At 42.1% G+C, this 16,625-nt stretch overlaps 1 protein-coding gene and 1 non-coding gene across 2 annotated transcripts; both read left to right on the forward strand.

The window, feature by feature from the left end:
* Positions 1-6,147: 6,147 nt before the first annotated feature.
* trnastop-uca (transfer RNA opal suppressor (anticodon UCA)) lies at positions 6,148-6,234 on the forward strand. The gene has a single exon. It is a non-coding gene; the product is annotated as a tRNA-Sec (tRNA).
* Positions 6,235-6,626: 392 nt separating this feature from the next.
* On the forward strand, positions 6,627-16,494 carry mrpl28 (mitochondrial ribosomal protein L28). Its single transcript, XM_063205409.1, has 6 exons — positions 6,627-6,750; positions 7,618-7,934; positions 8,433-8,585; positions 12,370-12,498; positions 13,150-13,236; positions 16,154-16,494. The coding sequence occupies exons 2-6, from the start codon at positions 7,647-7,649 to the stop codon at positions 16,247-16,249; spliced, it is 753 nt and encodes a 250-aa protein (XP_063061479.1). The 5' UTR covers positions 6,627-6,750; positions 7,618-7,646; the 3' UTR covers positions 16,250-16,494.
* The last annotated feature ends 131 nt before the right edge of the window (positions 16,495-16,625 follow it).

Below are 16,625 nucleotides of genomic sequence, written 5' to 3' on the forward strand. Positions count from 1 at the left end.
AACGGGAACACTTATTTAAAAATAATGGTAACCGGTTAATACCGGTTAATACCGTTCCTCAAACTAAAAAAAAGTCATTATTTTCCTGTGCACGTTACCATGACGGCTGAGGTTCACGTCCTGTGTGACATCAGACATTCTCTGACTGAATGGTGAGAGAGTTGTAGATTACAAAGTCTTCACTCCACATCTTAATTAAGATAAACCACTGTCATACAAAAGGACAGAGTTTGCATTGCATTATTGTACAGTAAGACATTGCAGGGAAGCGCGTGTAAAGCACACCGACAATGTTCGGCGTTATTGGGCATCCATGGCCGCTTCAAATATGCCCAAACTCACTATGTCCATCATAGTGCTCTCTGTGACCCAAGTCAGCGTGGAGCGCACATTTTCATCATTGAGGTTTATTCTCTGCTTCTCCGCTTAGGTCGTCCCTGAATGACAAAATTCTGGAGGATATTCTTTTCATCCGCTTGAATAAACAGTTTTGAATGTAGGCTGACTCATTGCACTTCCGTCTTTCTTGGTTAATGTCAGTTAGGCCTATGGTGAATAATCAGCTGACAGGAACGAAATTAACCGTTCCGGGAACAATATTTTTTGGTTCTAACCGGTTCGGGAACGTCAATTTATTGGTGGAACTCAGAACCGGAAACGTTATAATTCCGTTTCTGTTCGGAACGGAACGTTAGGAAAAAAATAACGGTTCAAAGCCCTGGTGCACCATGTGTCTTTTTCACTTCCCACCTACTGTATCCCATTCCCATTGACATTTTGAACTCTGTTTATTAGCCTACTGATGTGAGATGTGGGATTTACAAGTGGATTCACATTTTTTTTGTCATTCACATCCCCACTGCTCCTCCACAGATGCCACAACAATACACAGGAGGACCACAGCTTGTTAGGCATTTGCTTGTCAACCTGAATGTACAGGGACTGGACACGTAGGCCTACATTTTCACATGCTGACCTGACATTCAACTTTTGACAGAGGTGTGCAGAAACAAGTTTATCTATATGAATTTCATTGTCCCATATGATCGTAGTGTAATGGTCATCAGAACTGTTATACGTGTGTTCCTTTCCTTATTACTGCCGCATAATATTTTTTACAAAATATTTTAAGCCGACTACGTATTCAAATGTAAGTTGTCTTTATTTGCAGTCATTCTGTCATTTTACAATCGAGCAGACATAACTAGTAGACATTGCGAAAATAATACTACACTGTTAGTCTGGCTTCAACTATTGCTTGGACTTGGGTTTCATAATGTCCCTCACTTCTGAAAAACACAATCTGGATCCTGTGAATGATTTTTAGGGACATCCAAGCAATCTGTGTGTTCTTCTAGCAGTAGCCACTGCTAAGGGGTGTATTGCATTGGTCAACAGAAGAAGAGCCTGCCATTTGTTCTGTGTAGACCGTGGGGTCTTCTATTCAGAGGTTTATGGTTTATTTCTGAGTTGCATAAACCAGGTTAATTACTTCACCCTTTTTTTCAGATGAGTAAAAGTATGCGCATCCCACCTCATTGAGGCCTGGTACAGGACAAAAGCGTATCTGACAATAGAGAGAATAGATGTCTGCACACTGCAGCTTCAATCGAAGATTATTTAACTCATTACTTCATCTATCCTGGTCTTTAAGAAACCCGCAACATGTAGGAAAAAGAGAACTGAGTGGTGGCTTACGGATGACAATGCCAGGCCAGTGCCCTCCACAAAGGTGCATAACACACAGACCCAGACAGGGGCGCCGCCAGAAATGTTGGGCCCCATGAAATTCACATGTTGGGCCTTCTTGAGGGCCCCTGTCAGTGCTTGGGCCCTTAGAATCTGTAACACCTTTTACCTCCTAGCGGCAACCATGGACCCAGACGGTGTGCATAATAATATTGTATTGATGGTAGGGGCTGGGACGCTGAGTTTGTGGCCTTGTGCGCTGAAAACTTGAAGACAATTCTCTCATCACTAATTATTTGTAATTGAATGTGTGCCACTGCTCAGCAAGGACATAAGCCGTACAGTCAGTGTTTGAATGGATGTTTTTGTTTTCTCTTTTTCTTCTTTTTGCAGTCTGGTTGAACTCATTTGATGTACTGCATTATTTTGAATGAGTTTCCTTTTTTAAGTTCTATTATTTATTTCCTGGCAAATAAAAAGGTCCTGTAAAGAACCCGTGTTCTGTCTGGTTTCCTGTTTGGCCTTGTGCGCTGAAAACTTGAAGACAATTCTCTCATCACTAATTATTTGTAATTGAATGTGTGCCACTGCTCAGCAAGGACATAAGCCGTACAGTCAGTGTTTGAATGGATGTTTTTGTTTTCTCTTTTTCTTCTTTTTGCAGTCTGGTTGAACTAATTTGATGTACTGCATTATTTTGAATGAGTTTCCTTTTTTAAGTTCTATTATTTATTTCCTGGCAAATAAAAAGGTCCTGTAAAGAACCCGTGTTCTGTCTGGTTTCCTGTTTGGCCTTGTCTACTGCAGTTTTGGACATGGAAAATAATGCATATAGTATACTTATAAATACTGCATTGAGACTCAATTGCAAAACAAAAAGTCATAAAAACAAAGCTACTGCAGAGCTACTACTCAGCTACTACCCATTACACTTAAAGATACACTGTGTTGGAAATGGTCAAAAAAGGTACTGCAACTATGCTGCTCATTGAAACTGGACTGCCTATTGCCAACTCTGATCTTTACATGAAAGTTTACTAAGTAATAAACAAATATTTTCTAGTATGGCCCAAGTACAGTCATTTTTGCAGCTAAAAATGTATATTTCTTGAAATTCAAATTGCCGGACCATTGAGAAGATCCCCCTTTTCATGTATGAAAAGTGCAATTTTCCCAGTCATAATGAATACTTAGAATTTGATGGTGGTGGTAAGTAATCATGAAAAAAGTAACATTAGAGAATGAGTAGTATGAGTCCTGGAAATAAACAACTAAAAATCTTACACAGTGTAGCTTTAAGGATTATCCAAAGTGATTTACAGTGGTTTTAGTTAGTGCATGGTGTTGGTAACAGTCCCTGGAGCTATAGGGTTATGGTCTGATGACTTGCTCAAGGGCACTTCAGTCTTGTATGGTGTAGGACAGTGATCCCCAAACCAAAGGTACGTCAATGACCATCGTACAAAGCAGCATGGGATTTGTTAAGCACTTTGAGCTGCATGCCTTGTATGATATTGTGCTATAGCCTACAAATAGTTATTATTTCCCAGTTTTAATGGCTAGGGGTACACAAGCACACTGCAGAGGGCATGTGCAGGAAAATGTAATAATAAGGAGCGAGTAAGCGGTTAGGGCGTCAGACTTGTGGCCCAGAGGATGCCAGTTTGACTCCCGACATCGTCAGGTTGGTGGGGGAGTAATTAACCAGTGCTCTCCCTCATCCTCCTCCATGAATGAGGTACCCTAAGCATGGTACACAACCCCCGCATTGCATAAATGCAGTTTTGTTGTGTGCATTGAGTGCTGTGTCACAATGACAATGCGAGTCGCAGTTCCCCACTTGGGTTTTAACTTTCACCTCACATAATCACATTGGCATAGAGGAGAGGAAACTGTAAGTCTAATTGTGTAATGCACAAGTAATACATATCCTGACCAAAAGGATAAAAAGGTTGGGTCCTTTTGGGTAGGGCCTATTCAATCAACCCAAAGCAAGTGGACTCTCCTCTTTCGTGACTGTCTACACACTAATGCTTGAGCTGCCCTAGCCCCAGGCCAGACTCTTGACATAATGTGTATGCTTGTGTGCACTCTACTTTACTTTTTTTTTTTTTAAACCGAACTCCTTCTTTGCATCTGCACTTGTTGTTCTGTATTTTTCCTGTGCACTTGTATCTGATAGCCTAGTGATGTTGACTATGATTATGTCCTCGTTTGTAAGTCGCCAAATGCAATGTAATGGTTAGAGCTAGTGTGGGATTTGAACCAGCTCAAAGACCAATCCCCCCTTGCCATGAGACCTTATTTGCCAACTAATTCTATATACCTGTATAATTTACAAGAGGGAGGAGGGTTTTTTTTTTTTTACAGGAGAAATATGCGAACCCTTTAGAATGACTAAGATTATGGCATGCAGTGGGCATAATGTGTTCTGATCTAGCCTATACTCTATCTCACATCTGTGTCTGTGTCTGTTCTTTATTTTTCTTTTTTAATTGAACAAAACGTGTAAACATTCACAGTGCAAGATGGAAATGTTATGTGAACCCGTGTAGGCCTATATAACAACTGACCCTTCTTTGGCATCAGTAGGCCTATCCAGGGCTCTAAATTAACACACGCCAACCCGCCAAACACGGGTGAAAAATAATTTTGGCTAGTAGAAAAAAATACCTACCCGCCTATTTGGCTAGTGGCGCCCGAGTACGGTAAAGTATGAACGGTAAACCGCTGCTATGACAAACGTTAGACGGCGAGATTTCCTACATTACCCATGGACACTTGCGTCACGACGTAGCCTCCCACCGTGGGCTTTCCAGTGCAGCGAGCGGCAACTCCATGCCGTTGCGCGCGCCAGGATTGAAAACATTTCAGATGACCAGCCTTCTGTCAGCTACGCTCACACTATTCTGACAGGCAGCTCTCCTCCTATGCTCCCGTCGCTTTCGCTACAACCTTTTTAACGTCACTAGTACTGCTACTGCTACTAGCATGAACCTTGCTGTAACAGGCTGCCTTTTTGAAGCTGCGAGGGCCTGACCGTTTCAATAACAGGACTAACGCAGATTATGCATAGAGCTACTTCTGTTCTGTATGTTTTGTGCGAGTGATGAGAATGTGGCGGGGGTTAGAGCAAGGTTCTCTGTATTGGTGAATGCCAGTAGTAATTGTAACAGTAATAGTAGTGACGTTAAAAAAGTGGTTGTGGAACGAAATTGCGACAAGGGCAGAGGAGGAGAGCTGACTGTCAGAGTAGTGTGAGCTGTCAGTTGTCTTCTGAAATGTTCCGAGTCCTTGCGCGCGCAACTAAGTTGGAAAGCCCACGCCATCGGAAAGAAAAAGAATAACAAAAAAGCAACTAACGACGAAGCTATGGAAGTAACAAATGAAGCGAAGATTCCCGTGATATTATTTACTTTTAGTTAAACATAGGCTTCTTGTCATTTTGTTGCGCATGGTAGAGAAGAGCTCCTCCTCTCTCCTCTCCTTTTCCTCTCATCTCTGCTCCTTCCTTAGGGTGTGCGTATGTGAGGTTTTGTAGTGTTTGGCTGTGTTTGGTTACTGTATGTTAAGGTCTGTTATGTGAGTGGCTTGAGATGTGATTCACTGTTTTCAGAGGAATTGAATAAAAACTAATGAAATTGATCAGGCCTAAGTAATGAAAGTAAAAAATAATGCAGAAGTTAAAAAATAATGAAAAATAGCCTATAATATGCTTATTACATAGGCATAGTATGCAGGCCTATAGTGTAGGCCTATCTGTGTTGTAGACATAGTTGAACAAAATGGCCATAATTTAAAAAAATAATTAGCCTAAAGCATAGTTTATTTTGGCGAGATAAAAAAAAAAAATGGCTAGTTGAACTTCTGTTTGGCTGGTAAGAAAAAATGTCCACTAGCCAAATTGGCTGGTGGTGGAAAAAGTTAATTTAGAGCCCTGGGCCTATCCCTACTGTTGCTTCAGACTGCACGCAATGGAGGAACTTTGCATTGCGGTGATGTAGGCTAAAGAAGCAGTGCTCGCCGACTGCAATGGCCTTGCTTTTTCACGGGTAACCTATCGGCCATGAAGCTCAAGCTAATAATGTGACTTTTACCTGGCATTTACAATATTGTTATGCATCATAGATGACGGACGGCTTTACTGCACACCGACCAGGCACTTTGGGTCTTGCAAAAGGCGCTCTTCGCTCCTGTACCTGGGTCATCCAATTAAATGTGTTCATATTTGCATATTGTTACCAATGATGCTTTGCGGTGGCGTTTCTTGCAGAAGGAATCGTCGCCAAATGTATTAGGAGTGTGAGAATAGATGCCGCATCCAGATTTAGAGAATTGCACAATGCTATAGGAGCCTTTGGTGTGTAAATGTCGGGATCAAAAATATAGCCCCACCATAAGTAAGACCTATGCCCATACTTATGGGTATAAAAAGGAAGTAGTCACTCCTTCTCAAATGCCCGGATGATCCTCGGTGGTCCGGGGTGCAGGCTTCAAACCTGTAGCTGCCTAGCGGCAGAGTGGTTCAATTCCACCTTTCGGGCGGCAGCATGCGATTAGGTGAAGAACAACATTATAAACTTCCTACCAACTTCTTCCCCAATAATTAAAATATGAAAGTCCTCTCTACGAAAGATCATAGCATTTAGTTGTGTCTTGCAGAATTGTCCGAGTGTCGACTACATGTGCACCGAAACAATTTGCTGAATGATTGATAAGTCGAAGGAGAAGAAAAAGTTCGTAAATATGATTTATATCGGTCAATCTAACCATTGGTGTACCCACCTTATACTTGTATCGATTCATACTAGTGAGTAAGAAGAGAAAGAAGCCGCTTTACGTCTTCCCTTATAAATTGTCTGAAAGTGTTTTGAACTTTTATTCTGACAGGATTTGAGGGGCAGGAAGTTTAAACTCTGTCGACAGCTTCACAAAATGTTCTCCGGCGGAAATAGCGTGTCGTAGACAGATTCACAGATGGTGCCCTTGGAAGCATGTTGATTTGCTGTATCTAGGATGTAATTTATTTACAAGACGTTCAAAGTCGCAGTTGAGAAGTCGGTATGTATTAACACATCCTCTCGTGTTTCGAAACTCTAGAGTACACGAATTCAAACTGTTTGCCTATAAACAGGCCAAGTCAGAGTTTTATTTGGCTAACACACGGGGTTGCCCTACCGCCAGGACTGGAGTATTATCTAAACGTGCAGTGTGTCATTTTTGTAACTAACGTGTCCCACAATTATTATGAATTTGTTGTCGTTAGTCACTCACTAAACATCGTCAACAGATATTGACGGACAAGTAGACTGACAGTGCCCTAGTCAAAAGTGACAATTTGCACCCTAGAAGGTAACTACAGCATGCATGTTCATCATCTCAAACGAACTGTTGCAAACCTCCATGGTCGTCGTTGTAGGTGGTAAGGTAAAAATGAGTGAAACCTTAAAGTACCTAGATCCACTCTGACAAAATATACTGTACATTGTACACAGTAGTACTAAGACATATCTGTCAGAATAAGTAGGCTATCCCATGCAAGCTATTTCTTCTTGATGTGCAGCAGCTTACACATTTTGTTTTGAAAATGCTGAATATTGATTGTTGGCATTTTATTACATTACATTATATTACACTGTAGCTGACACTTTTATCCAAAGCGACTTTCAGTTATTCATATATAGGCTATTGGTTACACGTTACAGTCCCTGGAGTAATGTTAGGTGGCTTGCAGATACTTCAGCCATGAATGGAGGTGTAGGCAGAGGTCGAATTCGAACCTACGGCCCTCTGATCTTAAGACTACATCCCTAATCATTAGGTCACACCTGCCACCATGACGTGTCATCATCCATTCTATATAACAGCAAATTGCTTAAAAAAGTGTATTGAATTGGAACTGAGCTGTATGTCACCATGTCATTTCAGATGTGCACAGGAAAGTTACCAGGCAAAAGATGCCGCTGCACAAATACCCCCCTCGCATCTGGGACGCTCTGAAACTGAAGCAGGGCATCTATGCCCGGCTGCCCCAACACTACCTGAAAAGCCTCGAAGATGCAACACCTCCAACGGCGGTGCACTGGAAACCCTTTGGGGTGAAATATCGTGCCAACCCCAAAACTGGACTGAAAGAGAGGGTCCAGGATGTTCCCATCCCCATCTACTACCCTCCCGAGTCACAGCAGGGGCTGTGGGCAGGCGAGGGCTGGATCTCCGGATATAAATACTCCCAGGATGACAAGGTGTGTGCTGCTCAGTCTAGTCAAGTGTGTGGTATTTCATGGGTTTTATGGTAGGGAATGGCATAAGCGTTAAGCTGACCAAAGGGAACACACCCCTGCCCTGCGTGTAGTTGGTGAAATGCAGCCAGATGACGTTAGTCAGGTTAGAGTAGAGTTGCCCCCGCTATGTGCTATCTGTCTTTTTCAACAACGGGTGACCCAGATGTTCCAACAGTTAATATCAAAAATTGTATCATTTCTTTTTATTAAATATAATTTTGGACTTTATTGATGACAGGACAGTGTGAGGGGTGGACAGGAAGCGAATGGGGAGAGAGACAGGGAGGGGTCGGCCAGGAATCGAACCCTGGTCGGCCACATAGCAGACAAGTGGCAGGGCCAAGGCAGCTGAACGTTATGGTTGTACACCAACAACCCTTCAATAATGATGCCATTTACTTGTATGTGCATTTCTAGTTTAATCTGTAATGATTCATAGTCACCTCTCTGTTTATGTAGTTGTCCACACGGTACAAGAAAACGTGGAAGCCTCAGCTCTTCAGGAGGGAGCTCTACAGCGAGATCCTGGATCAAAAGTTCAACATCGCAGTCACCGCTCGCACCCTGGACCTCATAGACGCGGCATACGGCTTTGATTTTTACATCCTGAAGGTGAGAGAGCCCAATTCCCATTCCTAAAGCAGGGATGTACAACTCCGGGGCGGGGGCCAAATCTGGCCCGCAGAGTCATTTTCTTCTCCCCCGTCATATCATTTCAAATGTGTATCACCGTTGGCCCACATACACCATTAACCCATTGACGTCAAAGGCACGTGCAAAAAAGGGTGCTGAATGCCTGAGCCCTTTTTAAGAAATGCTGCCCTCAGCCTATACCAACCTAAATATCTCAGCCTCTGAAGCACAGAAAAACATGCATCAAGTGGCATTTAAACGCGAAGACCATCATCTTTCATTAGAATGTGTTCATTCATCTCAAACAAACAAAGATTTTTAATAAAGTTTTCTCAAATCTCATGAGCCTGAATGTTGCGCAATGCAGCTCCAGGCGCCAGGGCAAATGTTGTACAACGCAACATCCAGCATTAATGGGTTAATCCATTAATGTAGAGGGGTCATTTCACGTGAAATCAGACACTTTGGGACCCGACCGACCCGGATTTCGATCATACTTGGTGTGCCTTTTCAGTAGCAAGGTAGCACCCCAGAACTGCATTGGTTTGAATCTGACACTAATATTAAGGGAGAAACAGACTAGGAAAGGTTCACATGTGAGGGTAGGACACTATACATTCAGCCTTGAATATATCAGTCAGTGTTAGTCACAAAAAGATGCCTGTGGTGTTGTTTGAAAGCTCTTTTCTGGCTCTACATATTACACAATCACCTTGGAATACAACTACTCTCAGAATATGAATTATGATAAATTGAAAAATTAAAAATTGAATATCTAAAAAACTCATATTTTAAAATGGCCAGTTCCTTGTCCAAACGTAGCCGGCAATGTCATGAGCAGCACCTAAAATGCTGGTGTTCGGTTTGCTATTCATTTCAGAGAGAATTTGACTCACAAATATGGCATCATACAGACCACTTACTAATAATATGGTAATACCATAGTAGCATCACATGACAAAACAAAAACAAAACAAAAATGGTCAGTGTCCATGGTCCCAGGTTTCAGAAACTAAGGCAGATGTCCATTTATACACACCAAATGATGATATGTGAATGTTTGAACATTCCTTCTCTGTGTACCTGTGCCATCTTCCCTTTACCGTACTTTAAAGAGACAATCAATGGCTACACTCTCATTGTGTACTCTACCAGTGCATTTGAAGCAGCAGCTGTGTCTTTTGTAGATAATGTATAAGTATGTCCCGTTGCAGTTACAGGTTCCACTACCAGAAGCACATCCTGATGATCCATGACAAGTCTATCTGGTCTGAAGGGAAAAGTGAAGGATGGAGATGGCCCATGAGGATGCAGGGAGTTCAGTTTCACCTCTCCAGTGCTCGGCATACATTCCTCAGCACATGCTAGCCACCAGTTGCCATCATATACAGCTACAACATACCCTTTGATGCTTGAAAATGTAACACATTCCTTTACTGAGCTCACTCTTTCAACTCTGCCTTCTCTGAATGCTGAAAATGGCCAAACTTCCACTGTGTCCATTGACAATGGGCAGAAGCTGTGTAGTTTTTGAGTACCTGCAATAGTTCTTGCAGATTCAAACCTTTTTCAACAGGTTCTCAGCTTCATGATGGTACATCTCTGTTGTGGCAAACTGGCAATGGATGTTCTTGACATTATCCTTGACAAATTCAAACAGTTGGTATGGCGTTATAATTTAATTGTCAATAGGACGTTGCAGACTTGCTCGTGCAGCAAGCCATTTAACTGTCCCTCCAACGCCATCACATGGACCTTTGCCATGTGATGTGGAAAAAAAGTGCCACTCTGCAGGTATGTGAAAATCTGCATCGTGGTGGCACAAATTTGTTGTGTTTTTAAGGTTCTTATATTGTGCAGGAAGTCTGCAACGTCCTATTGACAATTAAATTGTAACGCCATACCAACTGTTTGAATTTGTCAAGGATAATGTCAAGAACATCCATTGCCAGTTTGCCACAACAGAGATGTACCATCATGAAGCTGAGAACCTGTTGAAAAGGTTTGAATCTGCAAGAACTATTCCAGGTACTCAAAAACTACACAGCTTCTGCCCATTGTCAATGGGACACAGTGGAAGTTTGGCCATTTTCAGCATTCAGAGAAGGCAGAGTTGAAAGAGTGAGCTCAGTAAAGGAATGTGTTAAATTTTTCAAGCATTCAAAAGGGTATGTTTGTAGCTGTATATGATGGCAACTGGTGGCTAGCATGTGCTGAGGAATGTATGCCGAGCACTGGAGAGGTGAAACTGAACTTCCTGCATCCTCATGGGCCATCTCCATCCTTCACTTTCCCTTCAGACCAGATAGACTTGTCATGGATCATCAGGATGTGCTTCTGGTAGTGGAACCTGTAACTGCAACGGGACGTACTTATACATTATCTACAAAAGACACAAGCTGTTGCCTCAAATGCACTGGTAGAGTACAAAATGAGAGTGTAGCCATTGATATCTCTTTAAAGTACGGTAAAGGGAAGATGGCACAGGTACACAGAGAAGGAATGTTCAAACATTCACATATCATCATTTGGTGTGTATAAATGGACATCTGCCTTAGTTTCTGAAACCTGGGACCATGGACACTGACCATTTTTGTTTTGTTTTTGTTTTGTCATGTGATGCTACTATGGTATTACCATATTATTAGTAAGTGGTCTGTATGATGCAATATTTGTGAGTCAAATTCTCTCTGAAATGAATAACAAACCGAACACCAGCATTTAAGGTGCTGCTCATGACATTGCCGGCTACGTTTGGACAAGGAACCAACTGGCCATTTTAAAATATGAGTTTTTTAGATATTCAATTTTTAATTTTTCAATTTATCATAATTCATATTCTGAGAGTAGTTTGTATTCAAAGGTGATTGTGTAATATGTAGAGCCAGAAAAGAGCTTTCAAACAACACCACAGGCATCTTTTTGTGACTAACACTGACTGATATATTCAAGGCTGAATGTATAGTGTCCTACACTCACATGTGAACCTTTCCTAGTCTGTTTCTCCCTTAATATTAGTGTCAGATTCAAACCAATGCAGTTCTGGGGTGCTACCTTGCTACTGAAAAGGCACACCAAGTATGATCGAAATCCGGGTCGGTCGGGTCCCAAAGTGTCTGATTTCACGTGAAATGACCCATAGCGTAACAAGACTTGAACATGAAATTTGGTGTGCGTGCATGCACCATTTTTTTTTTTACAAATAAATATTGAGATCGGTCAACGATTTCGTTCCAGGTTTTTGATTTTGGTCCTCATTCAATTTGAGTTTGACACCCCTGCCCTAAAGCTATACACAAACTGTATTTGCACAGCACATTGCATGGGTCAGATATATTTATGATCGTCAAGGTTTCATAATCTGCTGTACCTATAATAGCTAGAGACTCTTTTCTGAGCATATTGCTCTTGTGCCTGTTGAATGAAGTATGCAGTAAGTAAGAGGGGTGGTGCAGAGTTATCCATCATAGAGGTAGATAGATAGATTGATTGATTGATTGATTGATTGATTATTTCTCCTTTCGGAAAATTGTTCTGTGCATCTGATACAATTAGAAAGACATTACAACAGACAAGAATACAATAGACAAACACAACACAACACCCATCCTCCCTCTAGGACAAAAAGACAGGTTGACAAGAAAAAAAAACAACTTAAATACAGTACTACTAAAGTGCAGTTATTCAGTACCAAAGTGCAATGTGCCTTACATGCCTCTGTTATGTGTCTGTCGTGTTTGTGTGTGTGTGTGTGTGCGCTCAGACCCCCAAACAAGATCTGAACTCCAAGCTTGGTATGGACCTGAAGAGGGCCATGCTCCTCAGGCTGGCAGAGAAGAGCCTGTACCCTGAGGACCCAGCACGGCAGGAGCAAGTCTACCAGCGCTACAAGGTGAGGCCCGTGCAACTTAGAATGATCTGCTTGTTTGCCTGTCTCCCTCGGCCGAGCTCGCCCCCTACGACGGGAGGCTCCGGATTTTCGTATCCCCACGGCCTTCCATCGCTGCTCTTGTCGTGGGTTTTCCTATCATCTCCACCAAACGTGACTGTTCCATTTAACTTAAACTTTCCACTGGCGTCTATTTTTGTTGTGTCCCTGTCTTGTACTTGTATGTCTTTGGGTGTTTGTATGTTATTTGTTTATGGCCTAGGCCTATCTGTAAAGTGTCTTTGAGTGCCATGAAAAGCGCTATATGAAATAAATGTATTATTATATTATTATTAGAATTGGGAGTCTAAAAAACTTAGTTTGAGACAAAGAAGTTACACAGTGAGCGCTGGTGAACCTCTGGTTTGAGAGTGGTTCACAACCTGTAACAGGGTGAATGCTCTTTCTGAATCCACTTTTGTAACTTCTATTTTATATAATTGCAATAAGGACTTAGGGCTAAGCAGGCTAGGCTATGGTAGAAATGAGGCAATTCCACTTCCAACTTGTAACTGCGAAGAAAAACTACTTTGTATAGCACTATCAACGTTTTTCATTTTCATAGTTGTGTTCCAAATGCCTACTCTCAGTGATTATTTTTTTCCTGGCGAGCAGCAGTTTGAGATCCCGCGAGAGGAGGCTGAGTGGGTGGGCCTGAGTCTGGAGGAGGCTGTGGAGAAGCAGAGGGTCCTGGAAATGAAGGTGAGAACGAAGATTGTTATATTGCATTTACATTACATAGCATACATACATTAGCCTAGAAATCTAGACGCCCCTAGCGACCGCAAATTGAATTTGCTCCCGGGGGCAGTCTAGCGGACCCCGGTCGTTTTGCGAGGCTGAAAGTTATCCGATGACAGGGCCAATCAAATCGCGAGGGGGGCCGGGCTACCTAGTAAACAGGAAACTTTCTAAGAAGAAGCATGGTGTCCGTCCGTGCTACGTACTGCACGAAAGTGTTTACTTAATTTAAAAAGCCTGGATGATAATACATTTCGTGGCTGACATGAATTGATGTAATAATACACCATGAACTTATCGGACACAAATAGATCTCAACACATTACCATTTGATCATTCGATGTTTTAAACTAGCTCGGTAAGCTAAGTTGAGCATTTTACAGAACCAGATAGTCACACGCTATTATCAGACCACTACTGTAGGTGTAGAATGAAATTGCGGCCCCAATTTCTAATAAGACACATGCCATTAAAAACGAGACCTTTGGGAGCTTTGAAAGTCTTTGAGTAGCTTACTAAATAGATGGGATCGATAGTCTGGCTAGTGGGAGCGAGCTGACCGGGGAGCGTCCTGCGTTGGGAGCGACAATCAGGGAAAGTTATGGGTATACAGCTAGCTAGCTAACACCGAACATGCCATGTTGACAACAATCATAAATATAACCATTTAACAAGCCCCAAATTGCTCGACATTTCGCTGATTGATCAAAGAGGGCCATGTGGTTGAAAACGAGGCATTTTTGAACTGTATAAGTGAAAACACGATTTATTAGGAAACTTGTTTGTGGCTGTGGTCATCACACGCTTTCACTGCTACGACGGCTGGAAGTTGCCGCTTCACCTACAAAGAGGCCCTCGCTAGTGGCTAGTTAACCTGTCGTCAATAACAGAGCTAGGTATCCAGCCTTGTATTATATGCCTGCCCAAAATTCTAATAAGATCCATGTCATTAAAAACGAGACATTTGGGAGCTTTGAAAGTCTGTCAGTCGCTGACTAAATAGATGGGAATGACACCTAGTGCTACCTGGTCTACCGAGCTAGCGGCTAGCCATGTATTAGTTATGGGTATACAGCTAGCTAGCTAACACCGAACATGCCATGTTGACAACAATCATAAATATAACCATTTAACAAGCCCCACATTGCTCGACATTTCGCTGATTGATCAAGGTGGGCCATGTGGTTGAAAACGATGCATTTTTGAACTGTATAAGTGAAAACACGATTTATTAGGAAACTTGTTTGTGGCTGTGGTCATCACACGAATTCACTGCTACGACGGCTCGAAGTTGCCGCTGCACCTACAAAGGGGCGTGTCGCGTGCACGTTGTGAAAGACAGCTGTGACGTTACACAGAAGTGTGTGGGGATTGGTTGTTCCACCATCCTATTGCGTGACGTTGAGTGCTGAAGCAACCGTTTATCCCGCCCACACTGCCGCCCAGCCCTCCTAGACCCTGGTACAGCTTTTTGCTGTACGGGTCTGGCTGCGCTAGGCTATACATACATAGCAAAGACTTTCATCCAAAATGACAAAAAAGAGGAGGACATGATTCATTCGCAACATACTGTACAATGTCTGGGGCAAACAGAATACACAGGCATACCAGGGTTAGTGTCGGGGAGTATGGTTAGCTTGTCATGAAGGAAAACTGTCTCAGAAGAGCAGTCAATCAGTTTCTACAAAATATGCGTTTTTAGTAACTTGTTAACCACAAACAGTTGCATTGATAGTATTTGTCTCAGGTTGTTATTTCTACAGAGGTCTAACCCCAATCATAACATTTTTGTGTTACATAAGATGGTTGTGGAATGGGCATTAGCATAGACATTTCAACAGGTTTTTGAGAGCACTCGTTAACTTCTGGCACTACCTCTTTCCTGTTTACATACTTTACATATTTTATTTTGCTCATCCCTTATATAATTCATTCTTGGTTATATTTACCTCCGCCAAGGAGGTAATGTTTTCGTTCGCGTTGGTTTGTCTGTCTGTCTGTCTGTCTGTTTGTTTGTTTGTCTGTCTGTCTGTCTGTCAGCAGCATAACTCAAAAACTAATCAGCGAAATTCGACAAACTTAATGGGTTTGTTGATAATGACCCAAGGAACAAGTGATTAAATTCTGGTGGTGATCCGGATCACGAACCGGAACCAGGGCTTTTCAAAAGATTCTTCAGCATCTAGACGCCTCCTAGTGACCAGAAATTGAATTGCGGGAACAGCACAAAAACAAGGCAGAAAGACTTTGGGTGTAACAGTCAAATCAGAGATCTTATAGACAGAGATAAGTCATTTCAGTTCATTTCTGGTATCCACTTTCTGTCAGGTGAACGCCCCTTTAGGAGACCTTCGGTTAGGAGACCTTCGGAGTCCTGAGGTTGAGAATAAATTGAGTCCCCTTAGCACTGTAGATGGCGGTAGCGCACTTCTCGTGCAAACACCTCAAAAATAGAAGAAGAAGGAGGGGACAACGCCCCCTTTAGAGGCCCAACTTGAGCACACACTTTTGCATTGGGTGGGCGGGTTTCGAAGCCTCTTTATTACTCCACCCTCTTTGGTCAAATGTTCTATCAAGCAGCTTCCTTGGCGGAGGTCTGCGCTCTCTGAGTGCTTCTAGTTCATTTTGTTATATATATTTTTTAAATTCAGCAAAAAAACAATAATCGTGATTAATAATCATGATCATGAAATAATCGTGATTGATTTTTTTCGTGCAGCCCTACTGTATAGTGTCATCTCAAATGCTTAGTCTTGAAGACAGCTCAGACCATGCAGATTCGATTGATGTGCATGCTACGCTGATGACCAGGCCTACTGTTCTCACATACTGTACTGCGCTCACTCATTTCTTATGTGTTGTGTGTTTTTATCCTCAGGAGCCTGAACCTGCATTCAAGGAGTACGTGGACATGCTGGTAAAGGAAGTAGCTATTCTGAAGCTCACAGAACCACAGGTGGTGGAGAAGAAATGACACATGTTCACTGTTAGTAACTAACTGAACTCCCTTGAAATTACTTGCTACAAATAAATTATGTCACCCACGTACGGTATCTCACATGTCAACAATGTAGATCATATGAACATCAAGATGACCATGCATGCAACTGCTTTTTATGTAAATATTTATTTTCCTCAACAAATGCTCTATGTTGTGATAACACTTGTACATTTCTGTCATCTATATGTTAAGTTTTCTAAATAAGACGGTTGAAGATACTCCATTCGTCTGGAAATTCATTTATTAGTGTTTGTCTGTGCGTATGTGCCCCCTATGTGCCAACCAGTGTAATGACACAATTTCACTATACACTGAAGCAGAGATATAGAACTTCTGCCCATCACTTTGT

The sequence above is a fragment of the Engraulis encrasicolus genome, chromosome 8 (genome assembly GCF_034702125.1).
Source record: "Engraulis encrasicolus isolate BLACKSEA-1 chromosome 8, IST_EnEncr_1.0, whole genome shotgun sequence".
NCBI classification, from domain to species: Eukaryota; Metazoa; Chordata; class Actinopteri; order Clupeiformes; family Engraulidae; genus Engraulis; species Engraulis encrasicolus.